The 17,510-nt window shown below is 49.2% G+C and overlaps 1 protein-coding gene across 2 annotated transcripts in view; it reads left to right on the forward strand.

The window, feature by feature from the left end:
• The first annotated feature begins 746 nt into the window (after positions 1 to 746).
• The window catches only part of DDHD1 (DDHD domain containing 1), a 71,815-nt gene continuing 55,051 nt past the window's right edge, over positions 747 to 17,510 (forward strand). For both annotated transcript variants that reach the window (XM_075712713.1, XM_075712714.1), the window contains exon 1: positions 747 to 1,458. In XM_075712713.1, the coding sequence (XP_075568828.1) occupies positions 747 to 1,458 (712 nt within the window). The remainder of the gene's footprint in view (positions 1,459 to 17,510) is intronic.

Raw genomic sequence — 17,510 nt, forward strand, 5'->3', positions numbered from 1 at the left:
GTCTCACACATGGAACAGGGGCTGCAGGCCGTGTCTGAGGGGGTCTCACACAGGGAACAGGGGTGCAGGCCGTGTCTGAGGGGGTCTCACACATGGAACAGGGGTGCAGGCTGTGTCTGAGGGGGTCTCACACAGGGAACAGGGGCTGCAGGCCGTGTCTGAGGGGGTCTCACACATGGAACAGGGCTGCCGGCTGTGCCTGAGGGGGTCTCACACATGCAGAGGGGCTGCAGGTCGTGTCTGAGGGGGTCTCACACATGGAACAGGGGTGCCGGCTGTGTTTGAGGGGGTCTCACACATGGAACAGGGGCTGCCGGCTGTGCCTGAGGGGGTCTCACACATGCAGAGGGGCTGCAGGCCGTGTCTGAGGGGGTCTCACACATGGAACAGGGGTGCCGGCTGTGTTTGAGGGGGTCTCACACATGCAGAGGGGCTGCAGCCGTGTCCGCGGGTACCTCTCACACACCCCGAAGCGGCTGTCGGCTCCGTTTCAGGCCGCCTCCCCCCCCCCCCGCCCCGTCTCCGCCGCCTGAGGACGCCCCTCAGGGCCGCCCCCCCCCGCCGCGCGCCCGCAGCCCGCGTGCCCCCGCCCCGCCCCCGGCCGCGGCGCGGCGCGCGTGACGCTACGGCGCCGCCCCCGGCGGGAGGGAGCCGGCGGCGGCTGCGGCAGCCCCGGGCCGGGCGGGAGCGGGGCGGCGGGGGCGGGCCCGGGCGAGGCGGCACCGGCGGGCCGGGCGCGTTGCGGCATGGATTACCCCGAGCCCGGCTCGCCGCAGGGCGCTTGGGAGCTGCCGGGGGAAGTCGGCGGCTGCTGCGAGCGGCCGGCCCGCGGCGAGGAGGAAGCGGCGGAGGAGGAGGAGGAGGAGGAGGCGGCGGCGAGCCGCGGCGTGCAGCATCCCCTCGCCCGGCCGCCCCGCCGGCCCCAGCCGCGCTCCGCGCCGCCGCTCCGCGCCGCGCTCTCCACCTCCTCCTCCGAGGGGGAGCCGGAGGCGGCGGCCGCCCCGCCGCGGGAGCCCAGCCTGAGCGACGAGGCCGGCTGCGATTTCGACTCGGCCGAGTCCGGCGCCTCGCTGCGCTACTCCACGGGCACGGGCGGCGAGGGCAGCGAGGGCGCGGGGCTGGCGAGCAGCGAGAGCGGCGGCAGCGGCGGCTTCTCGCTGGCGGCGGCCGCGCTGCCCGAGAGGAGGCGGCCGGGCGGCGGCCGGCCCCGCTATGAGGTGGTGCGGGAGCTGGGCGCCGAGGAGGTGCGCTGGTTCTACCGGGAGGACCGGAAAACCTGGAAGCCCTTCATCGGCTACGACTCGCTGCGGATCGAGCTGGCCTACCGCGCCCTCGGAGCCGGCGGCCCGGCCGAGCCCCGGGAGGGCGAGGTGGCGGCGGTGGAGCCGGTGTGCGTGCGGAGCGGGCTCTACGAGGTGGACGTGGCCAGCGCCGAGAGCTACCCCGTCTACTGGAACCGTGAGTGCCGCCGTCCCTGCCGGGGGGCCGCGGGCAGCTCCCCTTGCCCTCCCTCGGGGATCAGGGCAGCTCCCCTTGCCCCTCCCGGGGGGACCGGGGGGAGCTCCCCTTGCCCCTCCTGGGGGGACCGGGGGGACCTCCCCTTGCCCTCCCTCGGGAACCAGGGCAGCTCCCCTTGCCCTCCCTCGGGGATCAGGGCAGCTCCCCTTGCCCTCCCTCGGGGACCAGGGCAGCTCCCCTTGCCCTCCCTCGGGGACCAGGGCAGCTCCCCTTGCCCTCCCTCGGGGACCAGGGCAGCTCCCCTTGCCCTCCCTCGGGGACCAGGGCAGCTCCCCTTGCCCTCCCTCGGGGACCAGGGCAGCTCCCCTTGCCCTCCCTCGGGGACCAGGGCAGCTCCCCTTGCCCTCCCTCGGGGACCAGGGCAGCTCCCCTTGCCCTCCCTCGGGGACCAGGGCAGCTCCCCTTGCCCTCCCTCGGGGACCAGGGCAGCTCCCCTTGCCCTCCCTCGGGGACCAGGGCAGCTCCCCTTGCCCTCCCTCGGGGACCAGGGCAGCTCCCCTTGCCCTCCCTCGGGGACCAGGGCAGCTCCCCTTGCCCTCCCTCGGGGACCAGGGCAGCTCCCCTTGCCCTCCCTCGGGGACCAGGGCAGCTCCCCTTGCCCTCCCTCGGGGACCAGGGCAGCTCCCCTTGCCCTCCCTCGGGGACCAGGGCAGCTCCCCTTGCCCTCCCTCGGGGACCAGGGCAGCTCCCCTTGCCCTCCCTCGGGGATCAGGGCATCTCCCCTTGCCCTCCCTTGGGGATCAGGGCAGCTCCCTTTGCCCCTCCTGGGGGGCCGGGGGCAGCTCCCCTTGCCCTCCCTCGGGGACCAGGGCAGCTCCCCTTGCCCTCCCTCGGGGACCAGGGCAGCTCCCCTTGCCCCCCGCCCGCAGGGACCCGGGCAGCTCCCCTTGCCCCCCGCCCGCAGGGACCCAGGAGCTCCCCTTGCCCTCCCTTGGGGATCAGAGGAGCTCACCTTGCCCCCCCCCCCGCAGGGACCCAGGAGCTCCCCTTGCCCTTCCTCGGGGATCAGGAGAGCTTCCCTTGCCCCCTACCCCCTGCCCGCAGGGACCTGGGAGTTCCCCTTGCCCCTCCCGGGGGGGCCGGGGGGAGCTCCCCTTACCCTTCCTTGGGGATCAGGGGAGCTCCCCTTGCCCTCCCGTGGGGACTGGGGGATCCCGGTGTCCTGGCACCGAGACCGTGGGGGGCACCTGGGAGGGTGGCTGGGCTGCCTCCCGCTGTCCCCAAGAAGGGGCACTGGGCATCCCCTGTGCGTACCCCTGCACTGGGTCTGTTCCCCCCCCGGGGGCACCATGTAGCCCTTCTAGCCCTTCCAGCGCACCCCCATGGGTAAATGAGGGTCTGAGCACTGCCTGTCACCCCAAACCAGCCAAGGGGACTGGGCACTGCTTGCTGCCTGCGTGCGCTTTGCGATGAGGGATACGGGACAAAACGTTCTCCAGGGAGAGGGGATCCTGCGTGCCCATCTCTAATGCCCGCCTGAGCGAGGAGGGACTGGCGAGTCCCCTTCCACATCTCGGATGTGGAGTGGGGAACATGGCACTGGGCATCCCACCCTCCCAGGCACGCTCGTAAGGGAAGCAGTGTGGGCATCCCTCAGCGTGCGCTGGAGAGAGGGGACACTGGGCACCCCTCACCCCCGAGGAGGAGAGGCACTGGGTAACCCTCACCCGCCGTACAGGGGCATGGGGAAGGGTGTACCAGGCACCTCTTCATCCACTTCCAGCTGCAAAGGGAACTGGCCATCTTTCCCTCTCGCCCCTCTGCGCGCATGCACCTGGAGGAAAGGGGGATCTGGGCATTCACACCCTGGCATACGGAGACGCGGGAGAAGAGGTCTGGGCATCTTCTCATTTCTCAGCATGTACAGAAGAAAGTGGGAGGGAAGGTGTCTGAGAACCTTCTTGCTTACGCTTCCCATTTCCTAAACAAAGGGTGAGGGAGGGTGGAGATTTGCCTTCAGCTCTCCCCCCTTCCCTTAATACGCACCCCCTTCCATGAGAAGGAGCAGGGTAGAAACAGCAATCGGTTGTCCGCTGCCTCCCCACCACACGCGCGCTTCTGATCCCTCTTCGGTGAGGAACGGTGGAAGAGGGGGCTGGTACCTGGCTTCCCCTCTGCTACCCTTGCCCTCTGGGCTAGGATGATGGTGATGCTGTACTTCATCTTCCCTTCCTCATCTGCTGTCTGCTGGGAGCGGGCATGGAATGGGACTTCTCTTCCTTTCTGTTGAAGGGGAGGCAATAGGGTTCTGGGACACACATAGAGTCTGTCCTTCTTACCCTTCCAATAGAGGGGAATTTGCTTCACTGCCTCAACTTCGAAATGAGGTGGTGATGCGCTCCCTCTGCCACCCCTCCCTTCCCATTCATTTGGGCTTTGCTGGAGGAGGGGGGACCTTGGGGAACAGAGGTGAAAGAAGAGCAGGCACCTCAGCTCTTCTGCCCCTTCCTTTGGAGGGAATGTCTCCCAGGGTCTCGCTGGACAAGTGGGCGTCTGCTCTTCTGGAGCAGACGAGCTGTGCCACTGCTCACCCTCTGTCCCCGAGGACTTGCTTTCCAACTGCGTTCCTTCGAGGACAAGGGAAATGTTATGGAGTAGAGCGGGAGATGCAGCGTAGCCGAGCTATAGGCACTGTCCTGGCGTGGGCTTGGGAGAGGGGCAGGCAGGTTTCTCTCGTCTCCTCTGTGTATTTTTGAGACGCAGGTGGGAGTCACAGAGGACCAGCAGAACTGTTTCAGATACGAAGAGCAGGGCTTTTGGTTGTTTCCCCCTCTTCTTTATCAGCATCTTTACGGGAGGGAGATCCATAAATGACAATACCGGGTGGTACAATTCACTTGTGGTGTGCCAATTTGTCTTTGGAATCATTGCCCCAGCAGACACTGAGCTCGAGGAGCGAGCAGAGGTCTCGGTCCACACGTGTTTCGAGTTAGAGGAGCCTGGGCACAGCTCCTCGGGCAGAAAGTGGAGGCTGTTCTCCCTGTCACCAGCCTGAAGCCCCTGCTGTTGGTACTTAATGCATATGCCGCACGGTTACTGGAAAGAGATGATGCAGGTCGTCCAAGGGATGAGGAAACTGCTGACATCCCTCTTGTAACTGTGCCGTAGGGAGAGAGGAGAGCGAGTGGGCAGAGCTGTCAGGTGAGGCAGGATTGCTCCCGGTAATGGGAGCAAGAGGCTGTACTCGTCAGCAGCTTAAAGGTTTAATTTCTTGACCCTGTGCATTGGTCATTTTGGAAGCTGATTCAGCCTCATTAAGCCTGAGGAGCTGATGTTTCGAACGACAACATACGCTGCGCAGAGACAGTTTCTGATGCTTGGAAGGAGAGATTCCCAGAGGTTAGCACCAGAAGCGGTGCTAGGCAGGGGAGAAATAAACTCATGGTCCTGAGAAGGCTAACGACAGGGATGTTTTTTAGTCCTCAGAAAGCTGATTAAGGAAAGCGCTCAAGTCTTTTCTTATTAGCAAGTCCACTCCTTCGCAAGACTGAGATCAACTTTTGGTCTTTGGTCTGTCAGTGTCTTCTGGTCTCGCTCGTCCTTCACTCACATTTCCTTGCCTCTGCTCCCCGTGTACATGAGCGCCCTTGCCTTTCTCCCATTCTTTCCTTCCAACTGCTGCGTCCAGACCTGAGAAAACAGCAAGGTCAGATCCCAAGGATCCAGTCTCATCTGTGCTTTTGAAGGCCCTGGCGTAGCTGTTATTCCCAAATTGTTCCCATTTGATAGTGTGGGTGTAATTTCAGACCCAAAGGGTAGCTACTACGTCGGTTCACCGTAGTGCGGGAGGGAGCTGGTGGTGGCAACCCGGATCTCACACTAGTGAAGCCCATGAGTAAGGGAGGAGAATCTCGCTCTCTGATCCCACGAGCATGAAGTATGATGAGTACAACTGACTTAAAATATGCTGAGGTGGACGTTAAAGAGTACAGAAACCGCTATCCAGTTTTGCTGATTCACATTTTCAGTTCAGAGCAAAGGTTAAAAGCTTTTATCTTTGTTCTTGCCCGTTTTGTTGTTCTGTTTCATGCTTGTGCTGTACTTCAGGGAAGGCGGCGATCTCACAGCTACGATGCTGAACGCGCTGACAGTTCCTTCGGCTATGGTGGCATCTTCATGACAGGGAAATGTTGATTATAGCTTGGCATGTGCTGAAATATTTTTTCACTTCACGTCTTCAGAAGTCTTAAGCTCATCACAGGATTCGGCTGTAACATCAGGAATATCAGACTGACTTACAATTTGAGCAGATTAATTACTGAGAATTTTATCCTTACCTTGTGACCTCTGGGATTTATTTAATTAGCATTGGAGAACTAGCAAAGGCAGTGCAAGAGGACTAAAATTATTAGTGTAGGCTTCCAGATAAATGAATAAGTTGAAGATGGGCTGCTACTTGTCTTCTGTGGACATAACAACGAGTGATATTTTATACCAGGGTCTTCTGTTGGAATCTTCTTAAATTATTCAGCCCTTTTCTGTCCTCCCGGTCGAAGAGGGCTGCTTTACCACCATTTGTTATAGAGTTACTCAGTCTAGTTTTCAAAGACCTGGGTGAGTCTGTTAAATCTGCAGCCTGTGGACTTCTGGGTGACTCTCCTGTCCCTTGGCTTGTGGGTTTGTCCCATGCAACTATTGCCCTGTCCGGTATTTGCTTTTCCCTTGCATTTTGATGGTTACATTGTCAAGTTGCCTGTATTTAGTTCCTGCAGTGTTTTCTTATAAGTCAGTCCACTTTCACTCGCCAGGTAGTTGTCTTCATCCCAGCATGTTGCCCAGTTTGAATTCTGACTGTGTGTTGGGGACACTCATCACCTCGGCTGACATCTGTATTGCAATGGTAGTTTTTAAAATTGAAGTAGGACTTTTGTAAACTGTGGTGGCATGTGGAGAGAAGCAAGAACAAAAACATTTATTTCTGCAGCCATTTGGGGAGTCTGTGGAGCATTGTCTTTTAGGGAAGGATAAAATACTCCACTCCCGCACACAGGTTTGGTAAGGGTTTTTTTTAAAACATGTGTTTTTGTACCTACTAGTTGCAGAAGTCTATTAGGTAAAATACCTCTTGTTGTATTTAAAAAAAAAAAAAAAAAAGATTGTTCGCTAGGACCATCTCTGAGCGAAGAGTAAGAGTAAGTTCTGCTGTACTGATATAACAGATACTTTACTGACCTTAGCCTGGAAATACCTGTGAATACAGAGTGGACCACTGGGTCTTAATTTGAAAATTTGTATGCTCAGGCTGGAATTGGGCAGCTTTTAAAAACGATTTCAGCTACCTTTAAGCTTGGACTGAAAGAAATATCCACAACCCTGTATTTTCTTTTGTAAGCTCTCTGTGAGCTGCGTTGTAAGCTGGAAGAAGAGGCCGTCATTAGCACCCGGTGAAAAGCCTCTGCAGGTTGAGCTTTTGCAAAAGGAGATGTGAATGCCAGGGCAGTGTTATCTGCCCTCTGAACTTAGAGTCGGTCAAGATTACTGAGAAATCTGGGAGTATCGTAGTTGAAGCTTGGCACCAGATGATTACAAAAGGCTGTTTTGTTTGTGGATTTTTTTTTTTTTAATCATGTGTTTGTTTTGATGTAGGAGGTAGGTGTTAGGAGTAAGACACGAAGCCTTTTGCACCTCAGCCGCTGGTGGTTCTTTGGGCTGCGCTGTCAAGACTGGAAATCAGCGTTTCAGAGCTGTAAGGTGCTTCTCTGCTGTCTGCTTTGTGCAGGAGTGTTGGGGGCTTGTGCCTTCCCTAGAGCTGGCAGCATAAATTTGTATCTTGACGCTTTACAGACTGGCAACCCTAAACCCATCTTGAGGCCCCGCTAGACTTCTTGCCTGGCTGCTTTAATCAATGTCTGGTATTTCTTCTGAGGCTGCGTGTTTAGTTTATGGGGTTTGTTTTGTATTCTGGAACAGAACTAGAATATTAATAGAAACAAAAAACAGATTCGTGAGGCAAGATGAAAATTAAGGGTTTGGAATCAAGAGTTTATCAGTATGTTTGTGGCTTGCATTTGTTTTAGTCTGTTCTTAGCAGCAGAACACATTTTTAGTTGCTTTACAGCATGCTTAGAACACTGCTTTTGTGTGTGAACTTGGTTGATACAATTTCTTTTATGTGAAGCACCTTTTGATCGAAGGCTGAATTCCTGAATACTATTTTCTTGCTTTTATCTCCAGCTATGTTACTCTTTTGCAAATAAAATACTGATAGTGTGTGTGGCAAGGTAAAGCGTTACTTTTGCTACTCAAAATCTTTCCTGGGTTTTGCTTTTTTACTTCTGTTCTTACCATACCATCCTTCCAAAAGTATCTTGTAGCTTAGTTTTGGCCAGTTCCTTCCTGACCAGAAGGACTAACATGCATAGATGAAAAAAATTTTTAGATTTGCAGCGTTCCATGTATTAAATCCCAAATTACACTTGTTTGCATGTATGTTCTGTTTATGGCCTCTGGTACCTTTCCTTCTTTCAGCAGAGAGAACTTGTGACATTTAGGATGCTTTTACTACAACAGGTGGGAGATCTCAGCGCTTTGCTTGGGTGCGTGTGTGAGGGCAGGTTTCTTCCGTGTCCTCTGCTTTTATGTTTGTGATTTACAAGCATTATTTAAGCAAAATGAATCTGTTGTCTTACTCCTGTAAATGATACCAGACTCACAGAATCGCTCTTCGGTGGATGGTGTCAGCTACAGCAGAGTAGCTAAGGGTGGACTCGGCTTAGAAAGCAAGTTGTGCTTGCCCTTCGATGTGCTCCAGCACTTTTCCCGCTGAATGTGGTCAACAAGGAAGAAGGCAGAGGTGCCGGGAATACTTGGGTTACAAGTTGTGGGTGACAGGCAGAAGGGTGTTACCTACTGCAGCTGAGAAAGCAGAAAATGTTTGTGGGGTGAGAAGGATCGGGAGTTCTGTTCTGACTTAATTCAGGCTTGAATACTGATTTGACTGTGGCGATAACAAAGAAATAGGATGGGGTTTAATTTGGAGGTGGCAGGGCTAGATTAAAGATAGATGACAGGTGAATTTCTGTGTGTATGTGTGTGAGAGGGAGATGCTGTCTAGGGAAAAAACGATACTGAAGGCAAAGGGAGACCTTGGGCAGAGCTTCTTTTTGCCCTGGGAGGAGCACAAGAACAACCTCAAAGAGCTGACATTGTGTAAGTTAGTAAGCAGAAGGACTAGATAGAAGAAAAATTTGCAAAAGAGCAAGAAATTAAAGTAAGAAGCATGAGCAGTTCTGTCAGTGGTATCTGTAAGGTTGAAAAAAGTGAAGATGAAGTAGTGGGTTTGAGTGTTGGCCAGAGAAAAGGTCACTAGTGTGGTAAGATCTGTTTGAGTGGGTTGCAAGTAGCTGATGCTACACTAGAGTGTGCCTGGTGTGGAACTGGAGAGGAGAAGCTCCAGAGATTGTAAATGTTGTAAATAGCATGGTTGGTGAGCGCTGGGATGAAGGGAGTACGAGGTGCAAGTGGGGTCCTAGGCAGTGTTAAGACGAAAGAAACTAAAATCATGCTGGTTTTCAAGGGTGGAAAAAACCTATAGGGTAAAAAAAGTTGAAGGAAAAATTGAAACCTGGGGGTGAAAGTGTAGGGAAATCTGCAGTTGGGGTGGAGTAGACAGAAAAAGGAAGCGAAGCTAGGTGGAGAGTGAAAAAAAAAAAAAATCCCTGCAGAGGAGAAGAGAGGAGTTGAGAGCAAAGGTTGGTGTGCCCTTGAGTATCTTCATCTTGTTAGTGGTAGGTCTGAGCTATCTTGCTCTTCTTTTTTTTTTTTTTTTTTTTAAAGATATTCCTGCATAGGGACCTACTTGCTCAGACTGTACAGACACGATGATTGCTGCTCGGTGCTGTTGAGATCTCGCTTACAAAAGACTGATTGAAGAGCGCCTGCCGGGCGAGCACGCGCGCTTAGAGCTGAGGGTGCGATTGTGCAACAGTCCCATGACTTTCCGTGGGATTTGAGCACGTGCTTACGTTTTAGGAGGTCCTCATGTTTGTCATGTGGCACAGTCACTCTTTTTTTGTGTTGATTTAGCTTTCACCTAATGCTATTTCAAAAAAGGCAAGCTTCTCCGGGTGAGAAAAGAGCTGATAAGGGACTAGCTCCTACAGCTTACTGACTCCAACAGCAAACGCTGGCGGTGGAAGTGCTTCGCTTCAGAGTACTGCTATTGAAATTTGGTAAACTATTTTAACTGATAAGAATTCAATAAAAATAAAACTCTGAACTTGAAACGGCAGCCCCGTTTCACGTTTCAACAGTCCATGGTTTGCCACGGCTGGTAAGGTGAACTTTAGGGTTTTGACTTGGACCATTGAGTTCTGGTCTGTGTAAAGAGCAATTGCAGAGATGTTAAACTACTAACTTAAACCAGAAAATCCTTCTTGAAAAACATGATACTGTATTTTGGGGTGATATACAGCAATTGAGGTGAGAGATGACTTTGAGGGCGGTCATCTCTTCTTGAGGGGTTTCTTCTGTGTTTGACGCTTGATCCAGCCCCAAAGATCAGCCTTCCGTTATTGTTTTGGATTGCTCAGTTCATAGTGTAAACCAATTAAAAATGGTTCAGGTAAAACCAGTTACCAGCTGTTGCTTGATTATTTCAGGCAGTCTTGGTAAAATGGAGGCAATTTCACGTTCGCGGTGGAGCAATACGCGTGTTCCTCCCTTGCTGCATCTAACATTGAAGCAAACGCAGAGGCTCGCATGTAGCTGCTCTGTAGATCAGTCTGGAAGGAAAATCCCATCTATGCCAATCAGATTGCTCTTAATGTGCTTAGTCTCTGAAAATCAAAAGTAACTTCCACCTGTAATTTTGAAATTGCTTCAATAAAGCAATTTAGAATTATTCGATGGACCAGCAAAATAATATATTATCCTTTACTGCTTAGTGAATTAAATCTCTCTTCATCTCAGACACTGAATAAAAAATAAAAGTCTGGCTCTGTAAGTTCATCTAGCTGTGTTAAGTTTTCTGAGGCCAGGATTTCCACCCTTGAACTGCTCTTCAGGTTACGTTGTTACTTTTGAAAGAGCAGAACAGATTGCATGTGTTTGTAGGAAAACAAAAGAAGGTCACCCGGGCTGTGATTAAATGAGTGGCTCCATTTATTCAGTAACCTGCTCTATTCTGAAATAATATGTTGTGGAATAGCTAGAAAGCTGTGGAACACTAAGCTATTAAAAAAAAAAAAAAAGTCTGTTATGTTTCCTATTGAACATGAAATAATGAAATTTTAGGTTAGGGCTATTTCACTATAACACGTTTGTTCACCCGCCATGCGTGATCATGTCACTGAGGGCAAAATGTAAGAATCTTCAATCTCGCGATCGCTTTCAGTAACCAACTATTCTTGTAATAAAGCTCCCAGTCCTCATGAGCTTTAATTTTTTTCCTTCACGAGACTCTACACACCCAGCCATGTGGGAACTAAGTAAGAGGAACAGATCTTGTCCCGCAAACTGCACTCTGTGCATTTGCATTGGCAAAAATAGAATCTGCAAATCATTATTGCTGTAGAGGCAGTAGTGGCCGTGGCTGCTGGGTGGGTAGGATGCACATTGATGCAGAGGTTGAGTAATACCTGTCCTTACACTGAAGTGTTTGCACAAGCAAAAAGTCTTAGAGCTGTGCAGTAGCTAATATACCCACGATAGAATTTTAGGCCTGATACAATAGGAATGGACAGCAAATTTTAAAAAGCTTACAACGGTACCCTTGATGTTATTCTGGAATACATTTATTTCAGTGGCTCATGTCAACATTCAGGTTCTTCTGTGTATTACAACTCCTAGGAGTGCTGTGCTCCAAGACATGTAACGTGCAGCACTTTTAGCAGGCCTTTGTGGAAAGAAAAAAAAAAAAAAAAAAGTATTTTGCCCAAGTTTTCTTTCCCTTGGTAAATGCATGGGCACTTCTCTTCGTTATTTAAATACCTTTCAGCTTGAGATGTCACAAATGGTGGCCTCACAGTTACCTTCAGCTTGTGCAGATGTTATTCTCATGCACTGCCAATTGTTTGCAACTCTAGTAATAAGGAAGTGAAATTTAGGGAACAGAAGTTACTACACTGAAAAGCAGGAATCTGAAATTACTATACCGAAAAGCATCTCAAGCTGACTGCATTTTATGAGCTTGTGTTTCTTGTCCAACCTCTTGGCTTTGGGCTTGGAAAGCTGGGAAATTGGGATTGTCAATTCAGCAAAACACAAGCTTTAATTTAAATTTCTGAGCCTTTGAATATTATATTAACCTTTTAGATCTCATTTGTGGGTAAATTGCTATAGCTGTCTTGAGACTGATGAGTGAACAGTGCCAGAATTGCCGTAACTTTGCCATCAAGCCATCTGAACAGGACCTCAGCTTCGAAGCAATGAAACAGAAGTTTACTGAATCTTACTCTCTTATGATTTTATTCTGTCTATGTTCCTGGTGTTGGTATTTCTGAAACACACCTCCTTTGGGCTTTTTGTTTAAGCTCTGTTTGTTAACCTTTAGTTATTATCTCTGTATTGTCTCGGTTTTGCAACTCTTTCCTGGTTCTCAATCAAGTAGAGTGAAAGAGGCTTATACGAGCCACGGCTGAGCTGTACAATATTTAAATTTAGGTATACCCAGTTTCAGCCTATGTGGTGGCAGGAAACAAATTAAAATGTTCATGTAGTAGTACAAGAAGAAAAACAGAGGCAAATTCTACTCAGTTATTACTTTTCATACTGTGTTCTGATGGATTAGTTAGCTTTTTCATTCAATTTATATTGAATGTGAGCACACGGTTTAAAGATCTTCACAAAAAAGGAGTAGCTGGGGTATACATGTATAAATTACTGCACATGTGTATACTATATGTTGCATACAGTTTTTATTTTAACATAGTTTTTGTAATTCAGAGGATTTAGGTGATTATCATAACGCAAATCGCTCATGTTCTTGTCTCATCACATCGTTAATTACAGCACTTGTATTCTTTTATTCTTTGGATTTTCAGGAAAAAAAGACCTTTTTCTGTAAAAATAAATAAATTCTTTGTTGCAGTCTAGATATCTTAAAGTATTTTCCTCTAAAAGTGGTAAAATATGTATGACAAATTAAAATAAAGTGCCTTTCATCAGCTCGTAATCTCTGCCATTCAAATTTATTTAGAAATTCTTGTATAAATAAACTGTGCAAGTGTATAACCGGCCAAATATATTGCTATCTTTCAGTTTGAAGCACTGCCAACTGCAGATTATATGGCGTAAGACTTAAGGCAGTCAAGAAATCAAGGCAAATCCTTTCCTAGGGATCAAGATTGTCAGGACAAAGATAAATAACACTTCATATTATAGATTTGGAATTCTGTATTGGGGGGGGGGAGAAAAAAAAGTTAAATTACAACATGATGTAAATACCCGTGTATTTAATTCTCCCAGAAAACAAAAATAGCTGAAAGAACGTCATTTAAGCTTTCTAAAATTGTCTGAATATCCAACCTGTGAATGAATTTATTGAAGGTGGATAGGAGTGAGTGAAATTGGATGCTAAAATGGCAATTTTCCTTCATCACTTTTTAATGGCGATTACTGTGATAGGTTGCATCAAGTTCTCTGGATGAATCGCAGAGAAATCTTTAAATAACAGCACCTGTCTAAGATTAAACGGAGGAATTGTGTTTATCAAGGCGTGCCTTTACTCTTTCCCACAGTCAACAGATTATACTGAAAAATCTCCTCTTGTGTTGCAGTCACCTCGTTTCCCCACCCAATCCAGAGTATTCAGTGTCATTACCCTTAACATCCTCCTCTCTCCCCCTGACTGAAATGCCACTTGCTTTTGGAGCTGGTGACTTTTAGCGTCAGGAGGTTGTCGTCATCATCGTGATTGGAGTTAGACTTTGACCTGGACTGAAATCCAGCATTACACGTTTATAATATTATGCCGTCGTTGTTCAGTTTTGCAAAATGTTAATGGGCAGTTGTTCTTTCCCGCTTACCAAGCCTCCTCTCTAACGAGGAGTAAGGTGAAATGGTTCATGTGTTCAAAAAACGGGCAGAGGTGGCACTTTGGGACATGGTTTACTGGGCATGGTGGTGTTGGGTTGATGGTTGGACTGATGATCTTAGAGGTCCTTTCCAACCTTAGTAATTCCTGGTTTTACTTTCATTAAAGAATAATCCAGCCACCAAGCCAGGAAACATGAAATTAATTATTACTGTACCCTTAACTGGTTTAGTGGTGGAGTTGGCATTGTTAGGTTAATGGTTGGACTGGATGGTCTTAAAGGTCTTTTCCAACCTGAACAATTCTATGATTGTCAGCTGTGATCACAAATTTGATTGTTTTGGTTCTGAAAAACAGTGTTCAGCTTTCTTAAAACCAAACCGTGTTTCTGATGGAAGGAAATGTCATTTACTCACTTCCTCTAACGGGCGGTTTTCTCTTGAGGTTTCCTGGTAGCACAGTGATCAAACCTGCCATCCAGCTGGAGATGTGAAATAAGACAAGCTTGTAGTTCAGGGTGCTGCGGCTGCACGCGTAGTGTACAATGGTTTAAAGGAGGGGAGGGGAAAAAAAAAAAAAGCAACTCCTGGCTCCCCCTAAAATCACACTGAACGTTGGAGAACAGAATTGCCTTGCTCAGGTTTTAAAGCCCTAGTTTGAAAACAAAGCTCCATAATAATTTGTCTTTGGATCTGAAAGTGATTTGTATTTCTATATAGATGCCCTTTCCAGAGCCAGATATATTAGTTTATTCCCAAACTAAATTATCCTGTAAAGATTTTGCAATAAAAATTTTCTTATTTCAAGCATGTCTATTTTTCCTGGCTGAGCCTTTCTGGAAAAGGCACTGCCCATCTTAACGTTCGAGAGCTGCTGTTGAGTGCTACAGTCTGCTCTTGTAAAGAGTAGACTATGGGAAAAGTTTATCTCAAGCAAAAAGTGCCTGAATATGTTTATTTTAATGCTTTGTGTTTAGCATTTTAGAAATCTGTAGGTAGAAATTCCCATGTGAAAAACTTAAAGCCTTTCAAAACTGAAAAAGAGGTGTCTTGTATTCAGTTGGTTTGGAGTACAAAATAGTATTCATATTATTATTAATTTTTTAAAAAAAAAATCTTTTTATGGATTCAATGAATGGAGCCTCGTCAGAATGCTTAGTCAAGAATTAAGGAATTGCTTACAGATTTTCCCAGTAAGGATTAACATCTGACGTAGTTGTGTCATTGCTTCAGCAACAACGGGATCCTTTATCTGCGCTCACATATTATGTGCATTTCATTTTTCCCTACAGACAGTGCTTTGTTTGTAAGGGCAGCCTATCCGGATCTGTGTGTATTAGCTCTACTGAAAAATGCGGATATTTGGCAGGTGTAAAATGTAGGGGAATACGGCCAAGGTTAAGACAGGTGCGTGATGAGAAGCTACTGTATTTGGTGCTAATTAACAGTGCTGCGGTTAACTTTCATGGAAACTAAATACTTGTGTGTCGCACTTCATTGATGTAGACTCCAAAATTAGTTTAAATTTTCCTAGACGATTGAATTTTCTGTGTCATTTCTAGCAACTGTTACGTCGGCAGTTTAAAGCTACTCAGACCTTTTGTTCTTCTGATAGGTTGGGATTAATTTTCATTAAATAACCATGCCCTTCAAACAGCCCGGCCTCGTTATTCAACTGATGGATCATCAGCATCCGAAACGTTAGAAATTCAGCGCGTAACAACTGGCTCCTGTCCGGAATAGCTATTTTACCTGCGCAAACAGGAGTTGAATGGCAGAACCAGGTCCTGTGCTATTTCTGTCTGCATTTTGGTCAAGCCAACAAGACCCCAGCCGTCTGCTCTATATAGGGCGAGCTGAGGATGCAGGGGGATCGGAGAGTCTCAGTGGGGCTTTGGGGGACTTGGGAGGGATGAACCAGCATGCCCGATGCCTGCCAAGGAAAAGTGGGATCTGTGGGAAGTTGGGATGGGAGAGGCCGGCGGCGCTCGGAGCTGTTGTTTTGGGAAATTCACTCTCTGCGTTGTGCCATGCGCGCGCAGGGCGGGCTGTTTTATAGGGTTGCCTGCAGGTTTCCCAGTCGCTGGAATGGTTGGGTAAACTGGGAGAGCACATGTGCCGGCACCAAGTCAGGGAAGTTCAGTGGTAATCTGGGCTCCTTGCTCCACATATCTGCCTCCAGCGTCCGCTTCCCTCCCTGCCTTGAGCTTTCCTGCTGTTCACTTTTTCTTGCTGATTGCTGCAGGACCAACTGAAGGATGCCATCACCCCCAAGTGTGCCCTCCTTCTGTTACAAAGCTGGGGTGTTGAGAGATCATCATCATTTCTAGCACCGTAGAAACAGCATTTTCCTGTAAATCTTATGGGAAGGGTTTCAAAATTGGCTTTGGAAACATTTTTGAAACATTCTGAGTGTTACTTGCCCTGTGGGGAGATTATTTTAAGGAGATTTTCCTTTTCATAGCTTGTAGGTACAGTGGTCTGAGGGATGAAGAATTCAGAATAGCTTAGAGGTTCCAAGTAAATTATGGAGCCGCTTGCAATTCTCTATTACATTCTCATCTGCAAGCAGTTAGTATGGAGAATACTTCTGGTGTATATTAGTGTCCACGGGCACAGCGAGCACTAGCAGTGTATCTGTAACGGAGGGCAGCGCAGAGACTTCTGAACCGCCACCACGGTGAGTGGGACGTGCCCCGTCCCGGTGCGGTGCTCTGTGAAGCAGATGCTTGCGTGGCCTGAGCCAACGCAGCGGCTTGGCCGGGCTAAAAACCACTGCCCTTGGCTGGGTCACCTTGCCCAGCTGCGTTTGTTCTGGTCTGATGATAGATCAGAGAGATCCCTTCCTTTGCTCAGTAACTCAGCAATCTCCATGCTCCCTATTGTTTCTTGTTTGGTTTTTTACCTAATTTTCCTTTTCTCTTTCTTTGCATCTATTGTTTCTTTTCCAAGCTGTCCTTACCAGCTTTTTTCCCCACCTTCCAGGTAGGGACAGATCCTTGAGTAGTAAAACCTGTCTCTTCCCCCCCATCTCCTTTTTGGACCTTCTTTTGTAGTTGAGTTCTTAGCTGCTTTGGAGAGCTGAACTTGTGCAGTTAGCGTGCACACACACACGAGATGTTTGCATTTGGCCGAGTCTCTCTATGCATACGGGCAGCGAAGCTGGGGAAGGGTCTGGAGCACAGGGCTGGTGGGGAGCGGCTGAGGGAGCTGGGGGTGTTCAGCCTGGAGAAGAGGAGGCTGAGGGGAGACCTCATCTTGCTCTACAACTGCCTGAAAGGAGGTTGTAGCGAGGTGGGTGTTGGTCTCTTCTCCCACGTAGTTAGCGATAGGACGAGAGGAAATGGCCTCAAGCAGCGTCAGGGGAGGATTAGATTGGATATTAGGAGAAATTTCTTTACGGAAAGGGTAATCAAGCATTGGACCAGGCTGCCCAGAGAGGTGGTGGAGTCCCCATCCCTGGAATTGTTCAAAAAACGGGCAGAGGTGGTACTTTGGGACATGGTTTAGTGGGCATGGGGGTGTTGGGTTGATGGTTGGGCTGATGATCTTAGAGGGCCTTTCCAATCTTAATGATTCCTAGTTCTTACTTTCATTAAAAAACAATCCAGCCACCAAGCCAGGAAACATGAAATACTACACTCCCCTTAACTGGTTTAGTGGTGGAGTTGGCAGTGTTAGGTTAATGGTTGGACTGGATGATCTTAAAGGTCTTTTCCAACCTAAACGATTCTATGATTCTATATGCAGTATACAGCAGTGCACATTAGCGGGCACTGGAGGTCAGTGGTCTCATTGCTTTGGGGTCTCAGCAGAGCTGTGTCTGTGCTGGTCCCGTGAGGCTGGAGGTTGGGGTCTTACAGGCTTGTGGAGCACAGGCGCACACAGTATTTCTCCTTCTTGATTTTCCAGATGCAGGAGGAGCAATTCTGAGCTGAGCTACAATGGATATTATTGTCTCAGCTTGCTTGCAGGGATGGGTATAAGAGGAGAATTCTTGCTCCTTACAGCCCCAGTAG

The sequence above is a fragment of the Pelecanus crispus genome, chromosome 6 (assembly GCF_030463565.1).
Source record: "Pelecanus crispus isolate bPelCri1 chromosome 6, bPelCri1.pri, whole genome shotgun sequence".
NCBI classification, from domain to species: domain Eukaryota; kingdom Metazoa; phylum Chordata; class Aves; order Pelecaniformes; family Pelecanidae; genus Pelecanus; species Pelecanus crispus.